The following is a 27,059-nucleotide window of genomic DNA, read 5'->3' as shown; positions in this document are numbered from 1 at the left end:
ACACATCCAAGTACCTAAAAAGCGCGCAGCTGATGACTTCTCAGGGAATGCATGAGACACCGGGACGAAGTCCCAGCACTCAGAGTGGAAATGCAACAATGCCAACGTCTTACTAGTTGCAACAAATTCCCCGCAGCGTCGGGGCAGCCAGGGACTTCGGGGCGGTCGAGGTCTGGGTCCGAGTCCGGTACCTCCTGACCCAGACCCTGCCCATCCTCGGAGACGCGCCCTCACCCCCCGACCACGCGCGGACAGACCTCCCCCAGCACCATGCAGGGGAGAGTCCGCTTGCCCTGGAGCCGGCCTAGGAAACTAACCTACGCGGTCACCCGGGTTCCAGAGCTCCCGGGGTGGGGACCACAATCGCAGGCTCCCCGTCTGCCCGCCTCACGCCCAGGAAGCGGCCGTCAGCTGGCTCGCACTCCCGGAAGACTCGCAGCCCCGCGGATCGTCGGTCTCGGGGATCGCGGCGACCGGCGGAGCGCGAGGCCGCTTGGCACCAGTCCGCGAGGTGGCGCCGCCCCTCCGCGCGGCGGGCCCGCGCGCGGTCCGGTTTTATTTACGCCGGGCCCGGGCACCACGTGACCAGCGCGCGGGCCGTGTGGCGCGCTCGGCCCCGGCCCCGCCCCCGGATGGCACGCCCCGCCCCCAGCACGCTCCAGTCCCGCCCGGGTAGCCGAGGATGGTTCCAGGATTTGCCAACTGCTGCCAGGAGGGGCAAGGACTTCACGCTCCTCCCACATGCCCCGCCCCAAGCGAAGGACTGACCTTACTTCGAGGACACCCAGGAGCTGTGGCACGGAAAGAAAGCCCTCCAAGCCAAAACAAATATATTTATAAATACTCAATACATCACCCAGCTGCCCAGGTTTTTTCTTTTCTGCTTTGGTTGCGACTTTACTCGTGGGAACTTAATCGGCAGTGTAAATTAGCTGCACCTCTCTTTTCACGTGTCAAAGGATGATCTTTAAATGCTATACAGGTGTAAGCATCTAAGATGGATATGAGTAAGGTATGCTTAAAGAGAGGTTTTACAAGTTTTCCTTCACTTCGTCCCCCCATCACACACCTTTCATAGAGTCCATCTCTACGGACTCGCACAACAGGTCTAGCCAGAGTAGTTAGCACATAGTCTATTATGTGAAGGTACACACTCTAGTGTAATTACACCTTTTAAAAATATCCATAGCTTCAGGATGGAGAACACATGTACACCCGTGGCGGATTCATGTCAATGTATGGCAAAACCAATACAATATTGTAAAGTAAAAAAATAAAAATAAAAAAATAAAACTTTGATATAAAATGTGATAACCCTGACCAAAACAAAAAATAAAGGTTATTTAAAAATTAAAAAATAAATAAATAAAAATATGCACAGCTGAAAAAAGACGAAGTTACGAGCATACGAAAAAATTTTCAACTTTCTTGTATTTTCCAGTGTATTTAATGAACATGTTCTTTTGTAATAAACATTAATAAACAGGTATCGTATTTAAGGGGCGTAGGTTTTCAGTTAAGTCTAGAAACCTGGCTGAGAACCTATTACAGGCCGGTTGGTCATTGCACTTGTACGTGATACATGATGAGTCAGAACTCTTAGAATGTTTCTGGAGAACACAAGAAACCTTGCTTATATATCCTAGACTAGCATCATCTTTTCTTAGTAAAAAAGGCACTGGAAGAGCACAATCCTTCAAGGGTGAATTGTGTGGTAACTACGGCAGTCATATTTGCCTCACAAAGAAACCTCAGAGCTTATTTTCTAAGAATACTGAATTATCTTCACAGCCAAAAAAAAATTGACTACCTGAATAATTATCCACATTATTCCACAAAAGCCTTAATTCTCACTAACATGATTTAATTGCCTAAATTCACTACTCATTTCTTTTTTCAGTTCACGAAATTGAGTTTGTAAACATCCTAGCCAATAGGAGGATAAAAGTAACAGGAGGTAATCACCATGACTACCAATAAAAAGTTCTAATCTTGGTAAGATCACTCTTTGTACATATTTTTACAGGAGTCTCTTTGATATCTATGTAGACAATCTTTAGGAAAAGATATCTCTTTGGCATTTTTATTTCTGACTAGTACAGATAAAAACACATCAAGGGTGTAACAATTCTTACTGTAAAGCACTACTGTCCAATGCAACTTTCTGCAATGATAGAAATGTTCTATTAATATAATTCTACCCTGTCCAATACAGTAGCCACCAGCCACATATGCCTGCTGAGCTCTTGAACTTTGGCTAGTGTGATTAAAGAATTGAGTTTTATTTAATTTTAATAGCCACCATGTGGCTGGTGGTGGTTTAGTTGCTAAGCCGTGTCTGACTCTTACAATCCCATTGTCTGTAGCCTGCTAGCCTGTCCATGGGATTTTCCAGGTGAGAATAATAGAGTAGGTTGCCATTTCCTTCTCCAGGGGATCTTCCCAACCCAGGAATCGAACCCAGGTCTCCTGCATTGCAGGCAGATTCTTTTTTTTTTTGCAGGCACATTCTTTACCAACTGAGCTATGAGGGAAGCCCACTTCCTCTTGTGGCTACCATGTGGCTAGCAGCAACCATAATGGATAGTGCTATTCTAGAACAACAAAGAATTACTATATTGCCCCCAACTGTGTCATACTCTATTTTGAGAAGCATTTGGTAGACACAGAACATCTGGAAACAATTAATAAGCTCTTCTGAACTTGTGAACAGGTAGATATTTTAACTTTGCAAATGGAGCATGTTAAAGTTACTGCGTCACCCTTTATTTACAATGAAGGTAACCAGGACAGAATTGGTCGCTCTAGGTGAATAGAAAAGGGATTTGGGAGAAACTAACTCTTTGCCCTGCCATTCCCAGGCCTGCCTGACCCAACTGAAAAGTTAACCTTCTTCAGATCACATTGTGCTTCATCAGAATTACCCTTGGCCTGGTCAGACTGGATCCACTTAGGGTTCTTTCGTTTACTTGTTTCAGATAATTTCATCATCCTCAGTCACAAAGTCATGTCCATCTCTTTGCGACCAACTGAGCTATGAGGGAAGCCCACTTCCTCTTGTGGCTACCATGTGGCTAGCAGCAACTAGCCCACTAGGACTGTAGCCCACTAGGCTCCTCTGTCCATGGGCTTTTCCCCGGCAAGAATACTGGAGTGGGTGGCTGTTCCCTTCTCCAGCGGATCTTCCAACCCAGGAATCGAACCTGTGTCTCTTATGTTTCCTGCGTTGGCAGGTGGATTCTTTTACCACTGAGTCATCCGGGAAGCCCAGGAGCCCACAACTACTACTGCCCACCCCACATACCAGCGTTTTCCACCAGAATAAGATTCCCTCCAGATTATAGTACCCGATGTTTGTGTCCTTACAGCTTTGTCTTAAGGCTGAAATGCCCCAGACTGCACTTCACAAACTGCATGTTTTAAAAACACTCCCCTGGTGCCCATGTGATTTTAAAGTGCTGCAGAAGGTGCACTAAAGGCTTATTAAGGCTTATTAAAAGGAGAGTTTTATGGACTGAGACGTTGGGGAGGGCTTTGGGTAATTATTGCCTGCAATGCTGAAAAATAGGTCAGATGTCATCATGCAAATCCAGATAAACTGTTGAGTCAAGGGAAATTAACCATCCCCTACACCTACATATTAAGTACTTTGTAGTTATTATTAACCCAAGACTATCAAAGCTATGATGTCATTGTTTTTTATCTCTTTAAAGCTGTCTAAATTTTTTTGTCATTTGTACCATACACTCAGATTTTTTAATAACTGAAATGAGTTGATACATTTTCAGATATTAAATTATGTTTATCTAAACTTAATTCTGTGCCTGTCCCTCTTTTGCCAGGTATGTGACACACAGATGTCTAATCAACTGCCTCCCATTGATGACTGATTCTGCTGGGTCCCTACACAAAAATTTAGGAAGGTCCCCTCTATCTATAGTTCCTTGATTGCTAGCAACAAGCAGTGACACTGGCTAACCTAAGCAAATAAGGAATGTTTTGCACAGTATCAAATAAACAGCTGAAAACCTGGCCCGGCCAAGACAGGACTAGGGCATTTCCAGGGATCTGGGTAGGAGGGACTAGTCTACAGGTTTTCTAGATTGCTCTCACCAGGAAAGAATAATTTCCAATTATTTTTGTTTTCCTATCATTTTGTCTGCCTCTTCAGAAGAGGCAAACTCGAGAGAGAAACAGAGAGAATCACTTTTTGGTATACAGGGCAGGGCACCTTGGCTGACAATTCCACAAAACTAACTTCCATGAGAGAAGTAATGCCCCACTGACCCATGCATGCGCACGCACACGTTAGTGAGGTCCAGTGCTGTTACCAGAAGGAGCAATGGATTATGAGCAACCACAATCACAAAAATGCCCATTACAGTCTCTTTTTGTTTTTCAATCAAGCCCTTCCCTTGATAGCTTTTCCCATAAGGCACGGGCTCCTTGGGCAATATTTTCAGCTCCCCATTTAGCCCTTTGCCCTCTTCATCACAAGCATACCCCTGCTTTTCCATCCATAGTTGTCTGGTCAAGCAGTGTGCCTGACAATTACACTACCCCTTCCTGGAAGCCTCAGAAAGTCTGCCTTGCCCACAGCCCCTCTTTGAGGGCTTCCTTACACAGCCTCTGATTCCTGGCTCAGTGGAAGGTGCAGGGCCGGGACCTAAGCAAACAGCACCTTTTTTCAGGCTTACCAAAAGTCTGTAGATGTGCTCTGCCCAACAGAAAAGATCTCTGCTGGGTAGTATTAAACTACAAGTATAAACTCTCTAATACAAACCATCTAGATTCTCTCTGTGTCCATTTGACTGTGCAGTATAAAAAGTACAGTGTTTAGGGTAGAAGCAGGAAAACATATAGAGGAAAGTGAAGGCAGAGAGAAAGCAGAAACCATGGGTGGTCAAGAAGGAGAGGAGAAGAGAGGAGATCGGGAATCTCTGAGGCAAGAGCAGAGAGAGAATGAGACCCCAGGGTGTGGAAACACTGGCATAGGGTGTGAAGGGTGAGATTCCCTGCTGAGAAGGCACTCACTGCTGGCTGCAGCTGTGTCTCCAACCACCTGTCAGGGTAGCACAGATGTTTCTGCTTTTATCTTTCTATATCGTTGCAGTAAATTCCTACACTTTTACACCTAATGTAACCTGTTTCTCTGTTCCTTGAACCCAGAAAGAGCTTCACACCGTGATGACCCCTTTCTTGCTCTCAGCTCTCCTGTTCTTGATCTCTAACAAACAACCCTGTTGATATTGCCTTTCAACAGCCACCCTTCACGTCAAAGTCTCTGCAACTCTTTTGAAACTTCTAAAACACACCTTTTCTCCAGATCCCCAGTAACTCCCACTGTCCCTTCCAGAGCCACCTGTCAACACCTGATGAGTGGCCACAGCATGTCACGTTAGTCCACTTAGTGAGATCACCAAGACCGAAGGAAGGGGATCTGATGGGCCAGCCTGGGACGAGCACAGATCAGATTCCAGACTCCTGGATCTTAGATTTGGAAGAGTCAGCAGAAACCATCCAGCCCAACATCACACCTAAAGCCAGATGGTCTTCAACCACGTTGCGAAGAGGAATTTGCCTGGCTGGAGCCTGGGAACTTCCTGAATCACTGCCTCCTGTGCATGCTAAGTCACTTCAGTCGTGTCCGACTCTTTGCGACCCTGCAGACCACAGCCCTCGGGGCTTCTCTGTGCAACTCAAACCACTCTCCTGGCTGGGTTATTATTGGTAGAAGTTCCTTCTACAGAGGCAAATGCCCGCTCCACACAGCTCTCACCGGGTATTCAACATAAAGATGAACAGAATAAACTGTATTAGCCTTCCACAGGCTGTTCTTGTAAAAAGTTAAAAAAGACTAGTGTGAGCTGCCTTGATTTCTCTTTCGTGGGCTTACATTTCAAGAGGCTCCAGCCCGTGATCAGGCTCCAGCCGGTCGTAGCATTCTGAAACCCAGTTTGTACTTTTACCTCTTAAAATTTAGCACCCAGGATTAAGCAAACCACATCTGTTTCTATAAACTAAAAACAGTAATCTTAATACTATTATATCCACTTTGCGAACCTAAACTGCCTTTTTTCCAACCTTATTATCTTGACCTCTCCACTGCCCTCTGGTGGTGGTTAATTTTTTCTCAACTGATAGAGAATTGGAGAGAAAAGAGATCAGAGAAAGAAGGGAGATAGTGCAGAAAAAAAAGAGTGATTACATTCATATACAAACGTGAGCTCATGAAATTTATAATCTAACTTTAGAAACAAAGTATACAATGGAAACTAACCAAAAAACCCCATAACAACACTTATAACTGATAGAACAAATTCTAAAGGATTTGGGAACATGAGATCAGTGAGGACTAGAACAAAGATGTATAGAAGTGGTGGTATATACACTTAGCCTCAGCTTTAGATCAGGAACAGCAGAAAATGGTAAATGAGTACCTTCAACACAGTAAGTTTGAGAGATGCAGCAAGAAACTGAAGGTGTGAGAGTATATTTGGAGCAAGAGCTTAGGGCTAGAAACAGATTTGTGAATCATGCACAAACATCCATGACATTGTAGGATTACCCACAGAAAGGAGATTAGAGTAATGATATGTAAGGACTTATAAGAGCAGAGAATCTCTCATTCATCATCGATTAATTTGTGTCTTCATTAGTCAGTAAATACATATTAACCTAGTAACTGACATGACTTTGTGAGTGGATACATGTGCAAGGCACTGTTTAAGGCTGAGAGAAAAAAGATAACTCTGATAACAGCCTTGCCTTCAGGAATTTAAGAACCTAGGGACACAGATGAGGCAATGTAAGACTTATAAATCAGCAGGTGAATTAAGAGATAGAAAATAATAAGAACCATAGGAAAACTTCAGATGAAGGAGGAATAAGAGGAAGAAAGTTTTGTTTGCAAGCCGGAGTTATTAGTGAATGCTTTAGAGGAAAGATGGCTTTTAAAGTTAGGCCATTAATTCACCTGAAACTACCACAACAATGTTAATCAGCTATACCCTGATACAAAATAAAAAGTATAAAGTTTGAAAAAAAAACAAGTTCAGCCATTAATGGATAGGATTTGAGCATAAGGAAATGCTGGAGAAGACTCTTGAGAGTCCCTTGAACTACAAGGAGATCAAATGAGTCAATCCTAAAGGAAATCAATTCTGAATATTCATTGGAAGGACTGATGCTGAAGCTGAAGCTCCAATACTTTGGCCACCTGATGGGAAGAACCAACTCACTGGAAAAGACTCTGATGCTGGGGAAGACTGAAGGCAGGAGGAGAAGGGGACGACAGAGGATGAGATGGTTGGATGGCATCACTGATGCAATAGACATGAGTTTGAGCTAACTCTGGGAGATAGTGAAGGACCAGGAAGCCTGGTGTGCTGCAGTCCATGAGGTTGCAAAGAGTCAGACATGACTGAGCAACTGAATGACAACAAAATTCAGGAATGTGTACAACTTTTACATAAGAACTCTTGGAAAAGAGGAGACATAGTGCATGGAATATTTTTAAATGTACTGTCTCAGCTAAACCTGAAAAATAGGAATAAATGGTTTTTAAGCAGATAAGACTGTGAGCAAAACTAGTTAAGAGGGGGTGGGCAACATAAAACTAGCACAGGACCTTACACAGTGCAGACCACACTGCCAACTCATGAAAGGGAACATTGGCTGGATTCTTAGCACTGCCCAACAATCATTTGTCCTTCCTTGTTAGAAGTTCTGCGTGGAAACTGAAGGGGCAGGTAGTGGAAAGAGCTTGGAGAGGCTCAAATGGAGGTGACAGGTAGACTCTGGTTGAGAGCTCAGAGGTGAGCTCTGAAACAGGGAGCTACATCTGTGACCATCTGTGTCGAGGGGACATGAGCCTTGAGCTTTGCAGGAGATGGCTTAGGGACAAAGAACAGAGCGAGAAGATAAGGGGCCAGGACTGAGCTTCTTTTCCTGCTCTTCACTGCACTTTCTTTTCTCCTAAAATCCCTTCCCTGCCAGCTCTCCAGGACACCCTCAGCAGATGACTGTGCCGCCCACTTTACCAAGGACAGCTTCCCTGGTGGCTCAGTGGTAAAGAATCCACCTGCCAATGCAGGAGACCCATGTTCGACCCCCCGGGTCAGGAAGATCCCCTGGAGAAGGAAATGGCAACCCACTCCAGTATTCTTGCCTGGAGAATCCCATGGACAGAGGAGCCTGGTGGGCTACAGTCCATGGGGTCGCAAAGACATGACTGAGTGACTAACATGTTCACTTGCACTCTTACCAAGGACTCAAAACCATTAGTTGAGAACCCCCCAAACTTCTTACCACCAAACCAACATGCTTACCTGCAGTCACGCCCTTCTTACGTTTCCTCCCGTCAAAGACCAGAACCCCGCTCAGTGTTGCCGAGCCCTCCTCCTCAGCAACCCTGTCCATCAACCCTCTCCTAGATCTTCAGCTCTCGCGATGAACCCACTCCACAAGGGTTCTCTAGTCACTGAGTGGTACCCTGTCTCCCTCCTCCTTCAGAGTTGTTGTTGTTCAGTCGCTCAATCCTGTCTGACTCTTTGCAACCCCATGAATGGCAGCACACCAGGCTTCTCTGTCCTTCACTATCTCACGGAGCTTGCTCAAGCTCATGTCCATTGAGTCAGTGATGCCATCCAACCATCTCATCTTCTGTCATCCCCTTCTCCTCCTGCATCAAGAATCTTTCCCAGCATCAGGGTCTTTTCCAATGAGTTGGGTCTTTCCATCAGGTGGCCAAAGGATTGGAGCTTCAGCTTCAGCATAAATTACTCCTTTGGAGTTAAACTGCTTTAAAGCTCAGTCTCCACTGGCTCTCACCATCTCCTCTGTACTCTATCCTCTTCTCTCTGTAGCAGCTTCTGCTCCCACTACTCCGCTGAAACTGCTCCTGTTGGGAACCTCAAGGGCCTCCCTGTTGCAACAGCCAATGAGCCCCTTAAGAGTCCTAACTTTAACTGACCCTTGGCTGTGTCTGACACCGGTGACCACTTCCCGCCTCCTGGGAATGCTCTTCCCTCACTTTCTCTGCGCTCCTTCTCTGCAGTGTCACAGGTTCTGCCCTAAACTCCCCTTCTCCTCACACTCCCCACAGAAGAGCTCCACGTCCCCATGGCTTCCTAACCCTCTGTCTGCTCATGTCTCACCAATCTGTAACACGGGTCCCAAAACCACTGCTGAACTTCTGACCATACACCGACGTGTCCAACTCAGCACAACTGAAAGTACAGTTCCTCTCCCCGTCCCACCCCCGCCCGCTTCCCTCCTGTTCTCATCCTCAGTGGCAAGCACTCTGGTCTCTCTTCCTTATTCTCCCCATCCTACCTTTTCTCCCACACTCAGCCCTGATCTATTCTTCACTCTGTAGTAAGAGGCTGTTTCCAAAATTTCAATCATATCAACTAATTCTCTTGCTTAGAACACTAATCTGCCTTTTCCTTGCTTCCTGCAATGTAACCATTTGGCTCTTGTCATTATCTCCGTGGTAGTCTGCACTTCAAATCAAATTGCCAACATCCGTTGGGTCATAGAAAAAGCTAGAGAATTCTGGAAAAACATATACTTCTGCTTCACTGACTATGCTAAAGCCTTTGACTATGTCAATCACAACAAACTGTGGAAAATTCTTCAAGAGATGGAAATACCAGACCACCTTACCTGCCTTCTGTGAAACATGTATGCAGGTCAGGAATCTACAGTTAGAACTAGACATGGAACAATGGTTGAAAATTGGGAAAGGAGTACATCAAGGATGTATACTGTCACCCTGCTTATTTAATTATAGGCAGAGTACATCATGCAAAATGCCGGGCTGGATGAAGCACAAGCTGGAATCAGGATTGTGGGGAGAAACACTAGTAACATCAGATATACAGATGACACCACCCTAATGGCAGAAGGTGAAGAGGAACTAAAGAATCTCTTGATGAAAGTGAAACAGGAGAGTGAAAAAGCTAGCTTAAAACTCAACATTAAAAAAATGAAAGGTCATGGCATCTGGGCCCATCCCTTCATGGCAAATAGATGGGGAAACAATGGAAACAGTGACAGACTTTATTTTCTTGGGCTCCCAAATCACTGTGGATGGTGACAGCAGCCATGAAATTGAAAGACTCTTGCTCCTTGGAAGAAAAGTTATGACAAACCTAGACAGCGTATTAAAAAGCAGAGACATTACTTGCCAACAAAGGTCCTTATAATCAAAGCTATGGTTTTTCCAGTAGTCATGTACGGATGTGAGAGCTGGACAATAAAAAAGACTGAGTGCTGAAGAATTGATGCGTTCAAATTGTGATGCTGGAGAAGACTATTGAGAGTCCCTTGGACAGCAAGGAGATCAAGACAGTTAATCCTGAAGGAAATCAGTCCTGAATATTCATTGGAAGGACAGATGCTAAAGCTGAAGCTCCAATATTTTGGCCACCTGACTCGGGGAGCCAACTCATTGGAAAAGACCCTGATGCTGGGCAAGATCAAAGGCAGGAGGAGAAGGGGACGACACAGAATGAGATGGTTGCATGCTTCAACCGACTCATTGGACATGAATGTAAACAAACTCTCAGAGATGGTGAAGAACAGGGAATCCTGGCATGCTTCAGTCCATGGGGTCACAAAGCGTTGGACATGACTGAATGAATGAACAATTCTACACTTCAGCAATTGTGAACAACTTTCAGTTCCCTGATTTGCCACGGTCTCTGATGCTTTAAGACCTCTGCCCATGTTATTGTTCTTTTGTGCCTTGAACTCTCTTCCTCAGCTTCATCATCTTCCCGAGGCTTATGCTACATACTGTCAGAGCTTAGAAATCAATTCTCTCCAAAGGCCTTCCCTGACCCCCTCCTATAGTCTTTCTGGTTTACCTTGTACCTACTACTATAATAACATCTGTCACATAGTGATACAAATGTGTCTTCATTCATCAGTATCTTTCATCAGAGTAGAAGTATACTAAAGCTAAGGAATGCCTTGTTCATCAGTTCATCCCCTTTATCTAACACAATGCATGGCACATATTAGGAAATCAAAACATATTTGTTGAATGAATGAATGAACTGGGACTTTATGTCTAAAATGTCTTATCCAAGTTAGGAGGCAATGCAGTAAAATGGCAGATACACAAAACTCAGAAACCTGCATTGAGTCCCAGCTCTCTACCTGTTAGGGGCTTCCCTGGTGGATCAAATGGTAAACAATCTGCCTGCAATGTGGGAGACCCACGTTTGATCCCTGGGTCAGGAAGATCCCCTGGTGAAGGGAATGGCAACCCACTCCAGTATTCTTGCCTGGGAAATGCCACGGACAGAGGAGCCTGGAGGGCTACAATCCATGCGGACACAACTGAGCGACAACTCACACTTTCACTTTCCCTACCTGTTCACCAGTTGTATGACCATGAACAATTTAACTTCTCTGAATTTAGAGCCCACCCAATGCCAGGCACTGTACTGGGTGCTTGCAAGGTAAAGATGAAGAGAGACATGGTAATGGCCATCAAGGAAGCTGAGTCCAAAACAATGTGTCAGATGTGGGAGGAAAGAACATTCCAGGTAGAGGGAGTAACGTGTGAGAAGGGCTGGAGGAGAGCAGTCAAGCAGGTGAGCAATTGATCACATGCCTTCTGAGAGGGAGTGGATGTAGTTCAGTAAATCTAGAAGAGAAGGTGCAGGACAGAGAGTTGGGATGAAGCAATGAGACTGGAGACATAAAAGGAGTCACATCACAAAGCATCCTTTACAGAGTGTCATAGGCTTTGAGATTCATCCTCAAAGGCATGGAGTTGAAACCCCAAAGAGTTTTAAGCAGGAGAGTCACAACACTAGAGCTCTATCAGAGAGAGAGAGCTATGTCAAGAGGCAAGGTAGAGAATGGGCTGAAAGACAGTGAAGTCAGAAGCAGGTTAGGAGGCTGTTGCAGTGGTCCAGTCAAGGGGCCTCGGCTTTGACAAGGACTTTGAAGATGGAGAAAAGTAGTAGGAGACTGATTTGAGAGATACGAGTGACAGAACATAAAGAACTTGGTGACTGATTCCATGAGTGGGGTGAGAGACAAGGAAGAATAAAGGTGGTGCCCAAGTGTCTGGTACAGGCGATTGGTAGAGAGAGGTGCCATTTACTGAGATGGGGACTGCAGAAGATGGAAAGACTTTTGAACAAAGGACTGACATGATCACAGTGATCCTTCAGTGAGAGCGTTCTGTTGGCAGGAAGCAGGATGGGAAAGGGAAATGTCTGGAGTCAGGAAAATGAACTAAGAAGTTACTGCTGTGGTCCAAGGGGAGCTGAGAGGGCCTGGACTAAGGTGAGCAGTGAGCCTGGAAGGGAAGGTGCGGTTGGCAATTACAGTGGAGGGTCTTGGAGAATAGGATTAAACAGCTGCGTTAGGAGAGCTGACCTGAAGGTCTTTGAAAGCCAAGCAGAGGAACTGAGACTTGATACAATAGGAAAAAATAAAACTTTACACCATTACTGAACAAAGTAGCATCTGAGGATATGTGCTTGCTAAGTCCATTCAGTCGTGTCTGACTCTTTGCGATCCTAGGGACTGTAGCCCACCAGGCTCCTCTGTCCATGGGATTCTCCAGACAAGAATACTGGATTGGGTTGCCATGCCCTCCTCCAGGGGATCTTCCCAGCCCAGGGATCGAAACTTTGTCTCATGTCTCCTGCTTTGGCCAGCAGGTTCTTCATCACTAGCACCACCTGAGAAGCCCCAATATTTTTATCAAACACTTAAAAATTTCACATGATCATCTCCTTTGGACACTGATTTTGGGGTACAGAGGGAGCTGATCCTATTCTCTGTTTCTACTTCCAGTCCGAGGAAAACTTTTAGAGAAAAAGAAAACTAAGTACCACGTAAGAGGAAAGGAGGTGGAAGAACCCTGGGCTAAGACAGGGTCAGTGTGTGTGATGCTGAGGGAGGCTAAGCCACTGGCTCACTCCTCTCATTCCCTTCCATGATCTTCTTCTCTGTTGGCCATAACTCAATCCGTTCTAAGGTTTTAACAACTAACAATAGAACTGGTAACTATCCCTTCTAGAACTTTGTTAAGAGATTTCTTAAAAATTTAAAAAAAAAAAAATTTTTTTTTAAAGCCAGAGTTAATATTTTTGGCAAGTGGGGACCCAGGTCCTTCTTAATATTGGATCAGAAATAGATACAGCAGTGACCTTGAACTTGTATCACCATGGGAACATAAGGTAAAATGATACTAAGTGGGGATAGTGTTTAGCAAAAAGTGATCTAGTAATTCTACTGCTCTAAGGTTTTAGGGGGCGGAGAGGGGTCGGGATTCCTTAGTTAAATTCTTTCAGAAAAGTTGCATACTACCATCCTCTCTTGGAGGTTTGTACTGTATGTTAGAATATTAAGGGTGTTAAGAGTTTTAACACAAAATTATCAAATTATTATTTAAGTTTTAACACAAATTATCTCTGTGTGTTTGGCACAGAGATGATAAACTCGACTGACCATGGAACACCTCACTCTACCACCTTCCTCTCTGATGAGTGAATTTCTGTGGAATACACCTTTGGACACACTGTCACTGAGAAATTGGCCCCTGCCCTTGAGGTCGCTGAAGTGGCCGCACACCTTGTTTGGAGATAGGGGTGCCTATTTCTGAAAAGGGGGTGCTGATCAGACCAGTCCTATACAGGGTCCTTACCCCATTGTTCCATGGTATATGAGCTCTATTAGTATACATTATGGAGAAGGAAATGGCAACCCACTCCAGTGTTCTTGCCTGGAGAATCCCAAGGATGGGGGAGCCTGGTGGGCTGCCGTCTGTGGGGTCGCACAGAGTCAGACACGACTGACGCGACTTAGCAGCAGTATACATTAGGTGTCACCCTTCCACTCTCCTCAAATCTCCTGAAGTCAGGAAGTGCCTAAAATTATTATTCTTTCTTGCTACTGTTTGTACAATTGCCAGCTAATCTTCTTAGGCTGCTGTGTTATTTATGGTGATATTAAAATATTCAAGGATTTCCTTCCTTCCCCAGTTGCTTGCTAATCTTGGCCCTGTTTTCTTTGCCTTTTTTTTTTAAGAGCTTCTCCTTAAAACTTATATTTTAATATGCAGCATGTGAATCCTCCTTTGTGCCTCTGTCACATTTCTTGGCCATAATTGGTCAAACGGTTGGCCAGAACACAAATGGGACAAAGAGAACCTATAGCCTCAGCATTCACTGGCCTGCGTCTGCCACATTAGCTTTCATTAGCTGGGAGCATACAAGCACAGGAAATCAAGGAAAGGCTCATTAATAGTGTGCCAAGGTGTTTGTGTTTTGCTTCTTACATATTTTAAGGACATATTTCCCTTAGAAAAATATTTCAGGAACATATATGACTTCAAGTCAGTACTATGTAGGCAGAATTCACCTGTGTTACAGTGTATCTTAAAGCAGCCTGTGCTGGGTCCTGAAGAAACAGATGCCAACATGAGGTTAAATGTGCAAGAAGCTTGCTAGGGGAAATGCCTGAGAGGAAAAAATGGGGAAGAGCCTGAAGAGGCTCTGAAAGCCATCAAACTGATGCACATCTGACCTTGAGTAGAGGGAGAGAGAGAAGGAAGGGACAGAGGAAGGCTGTGTAGCAGTTGTCATTCAGTTGCTCAGTTGTGTCTGACTTTGCAATCCCATGGACTGCAGCACACCAGACTTCCCTGTCCTTCACTATCTCCCGGAGTTTGCTCAAACTCATGTCCATTGAGTCGGTGATGCTATCCAACTACCTCATCCTCTGTTGCCCCCTTCTCCTCTTGTCCTTAATTTTTCCCAGCATCAGGGTCTTTCCCAATGAGTCGGTTTTTCACATCAGGTAGCCAAAGTATTGGAGCTTCAGTGAATATTCAATGAACATTCAGGGTTGATTTCCTTTAGGATTGACTGGTTTGATCTCTGTGTTGTCCAAGGGACTCGCAAGAGTCTTCTCCAGCACCACTGTTCAAAAGAAGCGCTCAGTCTTCTTTATGGTCCAACTCTCACATCCACACACGGCTACTGGAGAAACTATAGCTTTGACTATACGAAACTTTGTCGGCAAAGTGATGTCTGCTTTTTAATATGCTGTCTTCCTTTGTCATTGCTTTTCTTCCAAGCAGCAAGCGTCTTTTAATTTCATGGCTGCAGTCACTGTCTGCAGTGACTTTGAAGCAGTAAACCTAAGGAAAGTTCAGCAAGACCTTTGGGAGCCCAGGAGCCCAAGCCTCCCGTCAGAGGAGTGTCTTATTCCTCAGGAGTGGGTCCGTTTGGGTCACTGCTGCGTGCCTGGCTGAGGGCAGCCCACGGGAAGTACAGTCTCAGTATAAACACAGTAACAGATCTCAGAGCACAGTAGCGGGGCCCTCAGTCAATTACCCTCCCTGGTCTCCAAGATCTGAGAAGTGCTTTCCCATGGTCATCACACAAGAGTCTCAAAATTTAATTTGCATAAGAATCACTCAAGAATCTTACTAAAATGCAGACCCAATGGGTCTGGCATGGAGGCCTGAGTTTCCATACTTCTACCAAGCTCTTAGATAACATGATGCTGTTGGTCGACAGATCTCACCTTAAGTAGCAAGGTCCTAGAGAATATTTAGAAGACCCTTATTCAAACCATCAATGTAGGTTGAAATAGCTTTATGGAGAACTGTTCACAGGCCTCTTTCCTCATGCCTGACGTGACAGTCATCTCAGTTACACTCAGACGTATATACTTCCAGGTTAGGTTTTTTCCCATTCATATAACTCATTAATCTTCCTGTTATCACAGCTGTCAATCCCTTTTGTCATATTGCTTATATAACCGGTTAATGACCATTTCCACAACATCTCTCTATTTATATGCACTCATTTTGGTACCAAGAAAGAACTTTGATCCTTTAAGGTCTGAATATGACTCCTGCTCCTTCCATGTATTTAGTTTGGACAGTTTATGCTTCTTAATCTTAAGCAAAAAGTTCTAAGCACCTCCTTCCAATCATATTGGGCTCTGAAGTCCACCCTGCATAGAAATTCTGGTGCAGGTAGTCATCATATTTCTCCTCTACGTGCAAGTTCTGAGGGAACGGGCCACATGCCTCCATGTCACCTGAAGACTTCTGCAGTTATCATCTTAATACCATGTAGCTGTCCATCTATTGTTAAACACATGCATCCTCTTCCTTCACTCCATTCACTGGTCTCTTTGTACATCTTCCCTGGTGGCTCAGATTGTAAAGAATCGGCCTGCAATACAGGAGACCTAGGTTCTATCCCTGGGTCAGGAAAATCCCCTGGAGGAGGAAATGGCAACTCACTCCAGTATTCTTGCCTGGAGAATTCCAGGGATGGGCTACAGTCCATGGGTCTCAAAGAGCTGGACACGACTGAGGGAGTAACACTTTCACTTTGTATGTCTTAACACCCCACACAGTTTCTATGGTGTAAAATAGCAGTTTTCACGTCCCCCCCCGCCAAATCCATAGAATTTTTTCATCAAAGAAAGCTTCAGTAAAATAGTTGAGGCTGGTCTGGGTAAAATGGCAGGAAATAAAATCAGAGAGATAACCAGGAACACATCTTGTGTGTTAGGGTGTTTAAGTATTACCATGAAAGCTATGGGGAGCAAACAAAGGATTTCCAGGGAGGGAAGACACATCAGCCATGTGCATTTTGAAGGATTCCTCTGGCAGATGTGAGGTGGGTAACTTAAAGAGGGTCCAGATGGAGTCAGAAAAACTAGGAGAATATGAGGAAGGTAAGAGATATTAAGGAATCAGAATCATCAGAACTTGTCGTCTGTGTATGAAGACAGTGAAAATTGTAGAGTATGTCTCCCAGTTTTCAGGCTTGGCTGATTATTGATGCTCAATTGTGTCTGACTCTTAGTGACTCCATGAACTGTAGGCTGCCAGGTTCCTCTGTCCATGGGATTTTCCAGGCAAGAATATTGGAGCGGGTTGCCATTTCCTTCTCCAGGGGATCTTCCCAACCCAGGGATCGAACCCAGGTCTCCTGCATTGCAGCCAGACTCCTTACTGGCTGAGCCATGAGGGAAGTCTGAAACAGGGTTCCGAGGTTGCCAATACGGAAATGGGGAAGATAGGCAGAGGAGTAGGTTTAGACAGAAAGATACTGAGTTCAGTTTTGAACATACTGAGTTTGAGGAAGATGTTCAGTAACTAGCCACTTAGGTAAATGGATGGGGAAATCAACAGGATCTGGTGTAGAGACTCTACATGTATCCAAATCTGTTATTTGCTGTCTATTCTCAGCAACTGCTTAACTGCTCAAAGTTCCTATTAAGTAAAGCCTTTTCAATTTAATTGCCTATAAAGTCTTGCTTTCTGCAAATGTAGATTGTCTGTCACACTTATTACTTCAGTAATTATTTCCCTCCTTCTTTTTCCAAAGTGCTTGTTGCATATCTGAGTTCAGAAGCTTATTCAGGGTTCTTTGCAGGGAATGATGTGAAGAGTAAAAAAAAAAAAAGCTTACAGAGGTCCTATTCGCAATATGAAATAGACACAGCCACAATCTCAACTTGTAACATCCTTAATCTCAGGCCCCTTAATATACATTTTTAGGTGGGAATAGTTATAAGCTGTTCCAATCATGTTAGTATTCATAAGGACATACTTTAACTTACTCCATGTGTGGACCCAGAAGGGAACATTTCTAGTGTGATGGGATAGTGCATAAAGTAGTTGATGTCTTGAAAATGAATCATTTCATAAAGTGGTGCTGTAAATATTTTTGTTTCGTGCACTTTGGCAGAAAGAGTAACTTCAATTTAGGATCTGAGCCGAGAAGAAGATTTAAAGACTCTTACCTATGAAGACGTAGGAATCAATAGAAAAATCATGGGTTCAATCTCCAGAAGGTAAAATAGACTGGTTGATGTATGTGGTAAGAAAAGAGGTGCTATGTATGAGAAACTAGATATATTAATACTATGCCTTGTATAGAAGGTTAAATTGTGCTGTGCATTGTTTTCTATTACATTTTAATGCAATAGTTTTAAAATCTGGGTTGAATGTCTTTGCAGGTCCACTGGGAGGGAGGTTGCTAGGTAGTTGGGACTTCAGGCCCAACACCACTATTTCAGGCAGAACAACCTAATCTGATTTACATATGCTTTCACTGAAGAAAGGATTCTATGGCTTTTTTTTTTTTTTTAAGGGTGACAGTTACGATTTTTTGCAACAGAAGCTGTAAGACGTTAAGAAGAGATCAGTAGAGTTCAGAGTGAAGGAAGAAAAACAGCTGCTTAACAACAGATGGTCTTCTAGGTAGTATTAGGATGGTAACAGCAGAAAGCTTCAGGTGACCTGGAGATGCACAGTGGCCAAACCTCACAGTGCGTGTGTGCACGCTACATTGCTTCAGTCGCGTCCAACTCTTTGCCATCCTATGGATGATAGCCTGCCAGGTTCCTCTATCCATGGGATTCTCCGCGCAAGAATACTGGAGTGGGTTCCTTGCCCTCTTCCAGGGGATCTTCCTGACCCAAGGATCATCTATGTCTCCTGCACTGGCAAGTGGGTTCTTTGCCACTAGCGCCACCTGGGAAGCCCAAAACTCAGGGAACTTGCAGGCAAATCCTCACCAAGAAGAAAAATACCCTGATGGACTGGTCGCACACGTATTTTGGGGCCCTACTTGATTGGAAGGAGGAGTTTAAAACTGCTTCTACTGAAGGTGAAAGAAAACATACTATCCAAACCAAATAATTAGAGGAAGGGGGTGTGACTGACATGACAGAGGGCTAAGTCCTTTAAGCCTTCTCAAATGAGTGCACATGTGCTAATTTGTGCAGACAATCTTAAAGGGATTATGCAAGTCATGCGACAAGAAGAGGTTGACAGCTGTGATGTAAGAGGCAATGAAATGCATGATATTCCTTAAATGGGCCACGATTTTTCTGCCAATAATTTTTTCTCCATTGGAAACAATTTCCTTCCTTTTTCAATTAGCTAATCTCTACCTCTTCTTCTGTAACTCACTTCAAGCATCGTTTGGAAGGAGAAGCGCAATAAAATTAGAATAGATGGCCCTTCCTTTTTTAAAAAAAAAAAACCTTACAATTTCTATTAACGCATAGCTGATTAACAAACAATGTGATCTTTTAGAGCACAGGGAACAGCGAAGGCATTCAGTAGAGGGCCCTTCCTTGTGCTACTAACAGGATGTAATTCTCACCCATTTAAATACTAATTTACTTTTGTTCTCCCTCCTTTCAGCTTCTTAAAGGCAAGGCACAACATCTAAATCTGCATTTCCAAAGCTGAGCACAGTAAGAACCTAATAAATGTCTGTTGAATTAATAAATCCACAAGACTTATACTAAGAACCCTTCAAAGTTAATTCGGGTGGAATTGTTTGCGTGATTCTCCTGACTCGGAGAAGTGTTTTAAAGGGGAAATAAAACAAGCCCGTGACCAGGGAAGACAGGAGAGAGGAGAGATGCCATGTTCTGAGTTTGTGTGCGTGCGCGTGAAGAAAGTGAGGCAAAGGGGGATCAATTGCTTTTCGAATAAGACATTAAGGGACTTGATTAAGGTGTCTCCTGTAAGGTGACAGATGTTAGCCTCAACCAATATACTGGAATGCACGTGTTGGGGACAGGGGAGGAACAACACAAACAGATTCAAATGTTTGGACAGTGAAACAACGACCTTTACGTTGACTGGTAAAACCTAGTGTCTTGAGCAAAAGTTGCTCCCGTTAAAGTAGTCCAAGGACACCCAAGAAAAATTATCACAAGACAACAGCGAGTGCTACGTTTTTCAGCAGGTTTTCAAAATTGCCTTCTGCCCTCTCCTGCTCTATAGTTTTGAGGAAATTAAACTTACCCTTGCTCAAAACACAAAAACATCTTAAAACACGTAAAACAAAACCAAACTGCCCTGCTTAAAATGCAAAGATGAGTCTTGGGCTGTGGACTGCGGTTGAGACCCTTCCGGGGACGCTGCGTTGAACCCGACTCCCCAGTCCCCGGGTGGGTTCGATGGCACCGACGGCGCCGTGGGCGAGCAGAAGCCCCCAGCCCCGGCGAGTTTCAGGAGCAAATTACAAGCGGACTCCTGCCGCTGCTTGGGAGGGACTGAGTCCCTGAGGCCGGGCGGAAGAGATGAAGGGGGAGAGGCTGGCGCGACAAGGCCCTAGCGCGGGCAGCCCCCAGTCCCACCTGGCCCGCAATCCGGAAGCAGAGGCGAGCCGCGCGGCGTGGCGGGGTTGCGGTTCCGGGTCGGGTCTCGCTGCAGCCCGCGCTCCGCTCACTGCCGCAGCGCCCCGCCCCCACGCTCCGGACCTGGGCAGGCGGTGGCCGCCCAGCAGCTCCCGGGGCCACATGGCTGAGGGGGACGCAGGCAGCGACCAGAGGCAGGTGAGGCCCCGGCGGGGCGCCGACCTCCAGGCTCGGCTCAGCTTCGTCTCGCCGCCCCGGGCCTCCTCGGCCGAGGGGGCTTCTGCCCGGGGCCACCCCCGGTGTCGCCCGCACCGCCAGGGGCTGATGCTGCGCCATTCACTCAGCCGCGTCCCATTTTCCCGGCGCTTGATCTCAGCCCATCTCTCGCGCCAGCGGCTCCCGGGCGTCGGCGCGCTGGGCCTGCCTTGGACGGTGCCATCGTCAACCATCAGCACGCGACTCAGCAGCTCCGGGCGGGAGGCAGAAACCAGGGTTCTACTCCCCGGCCTGTCTCTGCCGGGTCACCTTGGACAGGCCACTTAAGACCCTAGTTTCTGCGTTTGCAAAAGGGGCAATAATAACACGGACCCTGGAGTCCCCTGAGGACCCGTGAATCCTCTCCTCTTGGGCTTGAGCTTACCCCCAGCGCTTGGCTCACGTGGGCGCTATTGAAGCTTTTCCTAATGCGCCCTAAGGACAAAATGAGATCATACAAAGTTGGAAGTATACGTTGCTCCACGTTTTTACCTTTAGATCCGGTTTTGTTCTTAACCTGAAACCAAAAGAGTAATTTCTGAAACGTTTCGAGGATTTGATTACCAAAATCCCCAACAACCACCCAGCCTCGTGGCCAAATTCAAAACAAAACAAAGCAGGAGATAGGCAGTAGTAATATAAGGGCAAATATAATAGGTAGCAGTGGTCCAGGGGTTGGGGGGCGGGTGGGAGGGGTTACCAGTTAAAAAGAGAAGGTGGAGCAGAGAAGATACGTTTATCCTTTCACTTGTGAATCTCATACAGGATATATAGGAGTGCATATATATTTTGGCTCAGTAGTGGTCAAAAGCACCGGGATGTAGTAGCAAGGCTGGTGCCCAGGGAGTAGACATTTTGACCCGCTGCTGAGAACGTTTGGTATCATTCCTTCAGGGCTCCTTCACCAAAGATGGTTATGTTAAATGCAAATACCTTATAAAGCAGTAAGGAAGACGCAGATTTTTTAGGGTAGTCAAAAAACTTTTGACTTTTTTCCCTCATCAACCTCTTTCAGAATGAGGAAATTGAAGCAATGGCTGCTATATATGGAGAGGAATGGTGTGTCATTGATGACTGCGCCAAAATATTTTGTATTCGAATTAGCGACGATATAGATGACCCCAAGTGGACACTTTGCTTACAGGTATTTTTCCTCTTCATCTACAGCCGTTTTCCAGTTACAGTATTGACTTTGTATTATTGACTACTGTTGTATTCCTCTAATTATTCTTGTGTGACTTGTTCTGATTTGTCTTTTTGTTGCTGACTTTTGTTAACGATTGATGATCTAAATGTATGGATAGTTATATCTCAGATCACTCTCCAGTAATGCTTTCATTGATAATATCGGTCTTTCCTATGCCAGTTATTTAAGTGTTCTTCATGTACCTTTGGCAGACTCGAGTTTCACTTCCTTTCGTTACCTTCTCCATTTAATAGAAGAGGGTATAAAACTGGGAAGATGGCTAACATTGTCCCAGAAAGAATAGATTAGTAATTTAGATGGTTCATAGAGTAGATAACTCATTTCTTTGTTAATTGGGAATCAGTTGTGGTTAGGATACGTACATGAAACGATCAGTTACGGCTTTGTGTTTAATGCTTATTCTTTGGTAACTGTCTGTACTTCCAACATGCTGCTACTGCTACTGCTAAGTCGCTTCAGTCGTGTCCGACTCTGTGCGACCCCGTAGATGGCAGCCCACCAGGCTCCCCCATCCCTGGGATTTTCCAGGCAAGAACACTGGAGTGGGTTGCCATTTCCTTCTCCAGTGCATGAAAGTGAAAAGTGAAAGTGAAGTCGCCCAGTCGTGTCCGACTCTTAGTGACCCATGGACTGCAGCCTACCAGGCTCCTCTGTCCATGAGATTTTCCAGGCAAGAGTACTGGAGTGGGGTGCCAATGCCAAATTGAGCTTCTGTAAGTATTCATTTTTATAGTAATACTGATTTAAAAGAAACATGCATGGTTTTCTAGTAAGTGTTAGCTATTTAATAGTATTTGGTAGGTTTTTTTTTGTTTTTTTTTAATTTCTTAAGAAAAATATCTGGAACATGTTATAATGCCACCCTCGTCATTTGGGGTTGGGGTATAATGACCCTATTTCAGTTTCCCTTTTGTTTTTGTCCACCCCACTTTTTCTAATTTTAATTGCTTTTATACTTTCTCTGCAAGTAATCTCCTTAAAAAATTGGCATCATCTTAACAACATATTTACCCTAGAGAAGGGAATGGCAACCCACTCCAGTATTCTTGCCTGGAGAATTCCATGGACAAAGGAGCCTGGTGGGCTATAGTCCACAGGGTCTCAAAGAGTCAGACACGACTGAGCAACTAACTCTAACAACATATTTAAGGTGGAAGCATAAATGTGAGGAGGGAATTTGCTTCTGAAATTTGATAAAACAATGTTTTTGTTTCTTCGTTTGGCATGTTAGAAATCTGTCTGGTGACTGGCTTTATGAATGTTGTTTTTGAACCACGATCAAGTATAAGCAGGTTTGTTTTTAAACTGCTTTGTAGGTGATGCTACCAAATGAATACCCAGGTACAGCTCCACCTATTTATCAACTAAAGTAAGCTACATTTCTGCATTTATATTTTTATAAAAAGTTGTACTTTGCAAAGATTGTTTGTACCGTACCTTGTGTTTATATAGACTACCTTGTCAAAATGTATATAGAGATTAAAAACATGTTGGACTTAACGTAGAGTATTGACATTTAAAAATTATATTATGTAAAAACACACTGACGTTTGCCACTTAGTATAAAAGAATCAAGGGATTCATAGGGGATAAAATAGCTCCAGAATGTCATTAGAGATGGGAAAGGAAATCTTTCTCATTAGACAATCTAGAAACCTTAGTCTGTAGAGTCACTCCTAACCTGTTTCCCATGACCTCCCCAGTTCCTTGACATGGCTCTGCATAAGAGAACCTCCCAGGAATTGCCCATGATGCCCTTGTTGTTGAGGAACCGTCTTCTCAGTAGCCAGAGTGTAGTCTTACTGAGTCATGACCTGTTGACTGCAATTAACCTTTGATCACTCTGCCTGCTTGACCTACTAAGCTGTATAAACCTGTACAGATAGAACTGCATTAAATCTCAGTTATTAAAATTTTTACCTACCAATGGGATTATCTTTTTGTTCATTTTTTATGTTTTTTATTTTTTAAATTATCTTTTGTATGAGTGTTTTAAAACCACAGCAATAAAGTTTGCTATCACTCATGGTTCTGTAATTTTTCATTTTTATTCATTGAAAATGAAAGATATGACTATAGAAAGCTTGTAAACATAAGTGCTCTTTTCAGAAAAAGTTGATTTATACTCGTGGCAATTGACTTATTTGTTAGAGTTGTTTTTTGGGATATCAGTTAGAAAAAATTGGGACTCTGGTTGTGTGGCAAATACTGTGAATCTGAAAACTTAGATTCTGGAACATATTCCGCCACTTAGGTAAACTTGGGCAGATTTTATGATATCTTATGCACTCCCCTGTTTTTTAAACTATATTTTAATTGAATAATACTGGTGTTGGTGTCATGGTTTCCTGCGAGGACTAAATGAGTTAATACAAATGAAAGCATTTTGAAACTGTATAGATTTTTACAACATAAAATAATATTTTGATCAAAGTAGAAAAATTTTAAAACTTAAAATCAGTTTGTGATTAATCAATATTTTTTTGTGTGATATAAACACAGTCTTTGAGTAATCATCTTTATTTTGTTTTATTTAATCTTAGTGCTCCTTGGCTTAAAGGGCAAGAACGGGCAGATTTATCGAATAGCCTTGAGGAAATATACATGTAAGTAATGGATGACTAAAAACAATGCTATTAGTGACTCTGTTATGGGCTTTGTTGGAACTGTGATATATTAGGCCCTTTTGTAAACTTTTTCTTAAGCTGCTTTTCCAGAATACAGTTGAAGAATCCTTGAAAGATTAGTTATATAATTTTTTATATATACATTTGATATAAATTCTATTTAGAAACAAAAATAAAAGTATTATTACAACTAATAGCTATAAAAACACTTAGCTAGCTGTGAAAGTAAATTCAGAGACACTGTTCTTATTTTGATATTTTCATAGGCTATGTTGAATGAAATTGGTAACAGCAGAATCCTAAGCATAATTATTCTTTAAACTCCCATGTACTGTTAATGGTAATGTTCTTGTCTTAGGCCATAGGACTGAGAGTCTATTGATAGTTTACTGTATTTTTTACTCATTCATTCAGCAGATGCTACATAGCAGATATTATACTAGATCCTCAGTTCAGTTCAGTCGCTCAGTTGTGTCCGACTCTTTGCGACCTCATGAATTGCAGCACGCCAGGCCTCCCTGTCCATCACCAACTCCCGGAGTTTACCCAAACTCATGTCCATCAAGTTGGTGATGCCATCCAGCCATCTCATCCTTTGTCGTCCCCTTCTCCTCCTGCCCCTAATCCTTCCCAGCATCAGGGTCTTTTTCCAGTGAGTCAACTCTTTGCATGAGGTGGCCAAAGTATTGGCATTTCAGCTTCAACATCAGTCCTTCCATTGAACACCTAGGACTGATCTCCTTTAGGATGGACTGGTTGGATCTCCTTGCAGTCCAAGGCACTCTCGAGAGTCTTCTCCAACACCACAGTTCAAAAGCATCAATTCTGCGGCGCTCTGTTTTCTTCACAGTCCAACTCTCACATCCATACATGACCACTGGAAAAACCATAGCCTTGACTAGACGGACTTTTGTTGGCAAAGTAATGTCTCTGCTTTTTAATATGCTGTCTAGGTTGGTCATGACTTTCCTTCCAATGAGTAAGCATCTTTTAATTTCATGGCTGCAATCACCATCTGCAGTGATTTTGGAGCCCCCCAAAATAAAGTCTGACACTGTTTCCACTGTTTCCCCATGAAGTGATGGGACCAGTTGCCATGATCTTAGTTTTCTGAATGTTGAGCTTAAAGCCAACTTTTTCACTCTCCTCTTTCACTTTTATCAAGAGGCTTTTTAGTTCCTCTTCACTTTCTGCCATAAGGGTGGTGTCATCTGCATATCTGAGGTTACTGATATTTCTCCCGGCAATCTTGAATCCAGCTTGTGCTTCTTCCAGACCAGCGTTTCTCATGATATACTCTGCATATAAGTTAAATAAGCAGGGTGACACTGTACAGGCTTGACGTACTCCTTTTCCTATTTGGAGCCAGTCTGTTGTTCCATGTCCAGTTCTAACTTGCTTCCTGGCCTGCATACAGCTTTCTCAAGAGGCAGATCAGGTGGTCTGGTATTCCCATCTTTTCAGAATTTTCCACAGTTTATTGTGGTCCACACAGTCAAAGGCTTTGGCATAGTCAATAAAGCAGAAATAGATGTTTTTCTGGAACTCTCTTGCTTTTTCGATGATCCAGCGGATGTTGGCAATTTGATCTCTGGTTCCTCTGCCTTTTCTAAAACCAGCTTGAACATCTGGAAGTTAACAGTTCACGTATTGCTGAAGCCTGGCTTGGAGAATTTGAGCTTTACTTTACTAGCGTGTGAGATGAGTGCAATTGTGCGGTAGTTTGAGCATTTTTTGGCATTGCCTTTCTTTGGGATTGGAATGAAAACTGACCTTTTTCAGTCCTGTGGCCACTGCTGAGTTTTCCAAATTTGCTGGCATATTGAGTGCAGCACTTTCACAGCATCATCTTTCAGGATTTGAAATAGCTCAACTGAAATGCCATCACCTCCACTAGCTTTGTTCGTAGTGATGGTTTCTAACGCCCACATGACTTCACATTCCAGGATGTCTGGCTCTAGGTGAGTGATCACACCATTGTGATTGTCTGGGTCGTGAAGGTCTTTTTTGTACAGTTCTTCTGTGTATTCTTGCCACCTCTTCTTAATATCTTCTGCTTCTGTTAGGTCCATACCATTTCTGTCCTTTATCAAGCCCATCCTTGCATGAAATGTTCCCTTGGTATCTCTAATTTTCTTGAAGAGATCTCTAGTCTTTCCCATTGTGTTGTTTTCCTCTATTTCTTTGCATTGATCGCTGAAGAAGGCTTTCTTATCTCTCCTTGCTATTCTTTGGAACTCTGTATTCAGATGGGAATATCTTTCCTTTTCTCCTTTGCTTTTCACTTCTCTTCTCTTCCCAGCTATCTGTAAGGCCTGCTCAGACAGCCATTTTGCTTTTTTGCATTTCTTTTCCATGGGGATCGTCTTGATCCCTGTCTCCTGTACAATGTCACGAACCTCCATCCATAGTTCATCAGGCACTCTGTCTATCAGATCTAGTCCCTTAAATCTATTTCTCACTTCCTCTGTATAATCATAAGGGATTTGATTTAGGTCATACCTGAATGGTCTAGTGGTTTTCCCTACTTTCTTCAATTTAAGTCTGAATTTGGCAATAAGCAGTTCATGATCTGAGCCACAGTCAGCTCCCAGTCTTGTTTTTGCTGACTGTATAGAGCTTCTCCATCTTTGGCTGCAAAGAATAGAATCAATCTGATTTCGGTGTTGACCATCTGGTGATGTCCATGTGTAGAGTCTTCTCTTGTGTTGTTGGAAGAGGGTGTTTGCTATGACCAGTGCGTTCTCTTGGCAAAACTCTATTAGCCTTTGCCCTGCTTCATTCTGTACTCCAAGGCCAAA

The 27,059-nt window shown here is 43.8% G+C and overlaps 2 protein-coding genes across 12 annotated transcripts in view; one reads left to right on the top strand and one right to left on the bottom strand.

The window, feature by feature from the left end:
• The window catches only part of OSBPL1A (oxysterol binding protein like 1A), a 212,352-nt gene extending 211,812 nt beyond the window's left edge, over nucleotides 1-540 (bottom strand). For 5 of the 6 annotated variants that reach the window (XM_081563211.1, XM_081563218.1, XM_081563210.1 and 2 more), the window contains exon 1: nucleotides 318-540. The gene's annotated coding sequence lies outside the window, so the exon portion shown is untranslated. The remainder of the gene's footprint in view (nucleotides 1-317) is intronic. The other variant, XM_081563212.1, reaches the window with a different exon arrangement.
• Nucleotides 541-20,283: 19,743 nt separating this feature from the next.
• The window catches only part of IMPACT (impact RWD domain protein), a 30,778-nt gene continuing 24,002 nt past the window's right edge, over nucleotides 20,284-27,059 (top strand). For 3 of the 6 annotated variants that reach the window (XM_081563257.1, XM_081563255.1, XM_081563256.1), the window contains exons 1-4: nucleotides 20,284-20,367; nucleotides 21,440-21,568; nucleotides 22,948-23,000; nucleotides 24,175-24,237. In XM_081563257.1, coding sequence (XP_081419383.1) covers nucleotides 20,332-20,367; nucleotides 21,440-21,568; nucleotides 22,948-23,000; nucleotides 24,175-24,237 — 281 coding nt within the window. In that variant the 5' untranslated portion in view covers nucleotides 20,284-20,331. Of the gene's footprint in view, nucleotides 20,368-21,439; nucleotides 21,569-22,862; nucleotides 23,001-24,174; nucleotides 24,238-27,059 lie in introns of all 6 variants that reach the window. The other 3 variants (XM_081563258.1, XM_081563260.1, XM_081563259.1) reach the window with 3 other exon arrangements.

Source organism: Giraffa tippelskirchi, chromosome 14 (genome assembly GCF_054371585.1).
Source record: "Giraffa tippelskirchi isolate mGirTip1 chromosome 14, T2T-mGirTip1v1.2.pri, whole genome shotgun sequence".
Lineage (NCBI taxonomy): Eukaryota > Metazoa > Chordata > Mammalia > Artiodactyla > Giraffidae > Giraffa > Giraffa tippelskirchi.
This window is presented reverse-complemented; position numbering and strand designations above follow the sequence as displayed.